The 424-nt window shown below is 45.3% G+C and overlaps 1 protein-coding gene across 1 annotated transcript in view; it reads left to right on the top strand.

The window, feature by feature from the left end:
- EMH_0069600 (apical membrane antigen, putative) overlaps window positions 1-424 on the top strand; it is a gene marked incomplete at both ends in the record, with an annotated part of 5,121 nt that overhangs the window by 3,275 nt on the left and 1,422 nt on the right. The window contains 1 exon segment of the mRNA XM_013498884.1: window positions 178-305. Within this exon segment, the coding sequence (XP_013354338.1) occupies window positions 178-305 (128 nt within the window).

The following is a 424-nucleotide window of genomic DNA, read 5'->3' as shown; positions in this document are numbered from 1 at the left end:
ACTATATATATATATATATATATATATATATATATATATATATATTTCATAGAAGTGTAAGAAATTCTTGACTCTACCGAAAAACTTATAGATACGTGGATCCATCGTTGCAGCCCCTGTATATAACATAACATATGATGGGGTGTATACTGAGCTGTGCCTGGGCGGGGCGTGCAGATAGCCAAGCAGATAGCTGAGTGGTGCGGCGCGGTCTATGTCAGCCCGCTGCAGCTGCTGCAGGAGGTGACAGCAGCACCTGCTCCTACCTCGGCCCTCAACAAGTGTATTGTTGGGGACTTGCACCAGTAAGGAGACAGTCTCTGCGCGCTGCAACCAACAGGCTTAAACCCTAAACCCTAAACCCTAAACCCTAAACTTTGTGCTAGACTCGCCTAGCCATGCTGGGCTCTCATTTTATCTTATA

Source organism: Eimeria mitis, genomic scaffold (assembly GCF_000499745.2).
Source record: "Eimeria mitis Houghton genomic scaffold, Emh_scaff3799, whole genome shotgun sequence".
NCBI classification, from domain to species: Eukaryota; Apicomplexa; class Conoidasida; order Eucoccidiorida; family Eimeriidae; genus Eimeria; species Eimeria mitis.
This window is presented reverse-complemented; position numbering and strand designations above follow the sequence as displayed.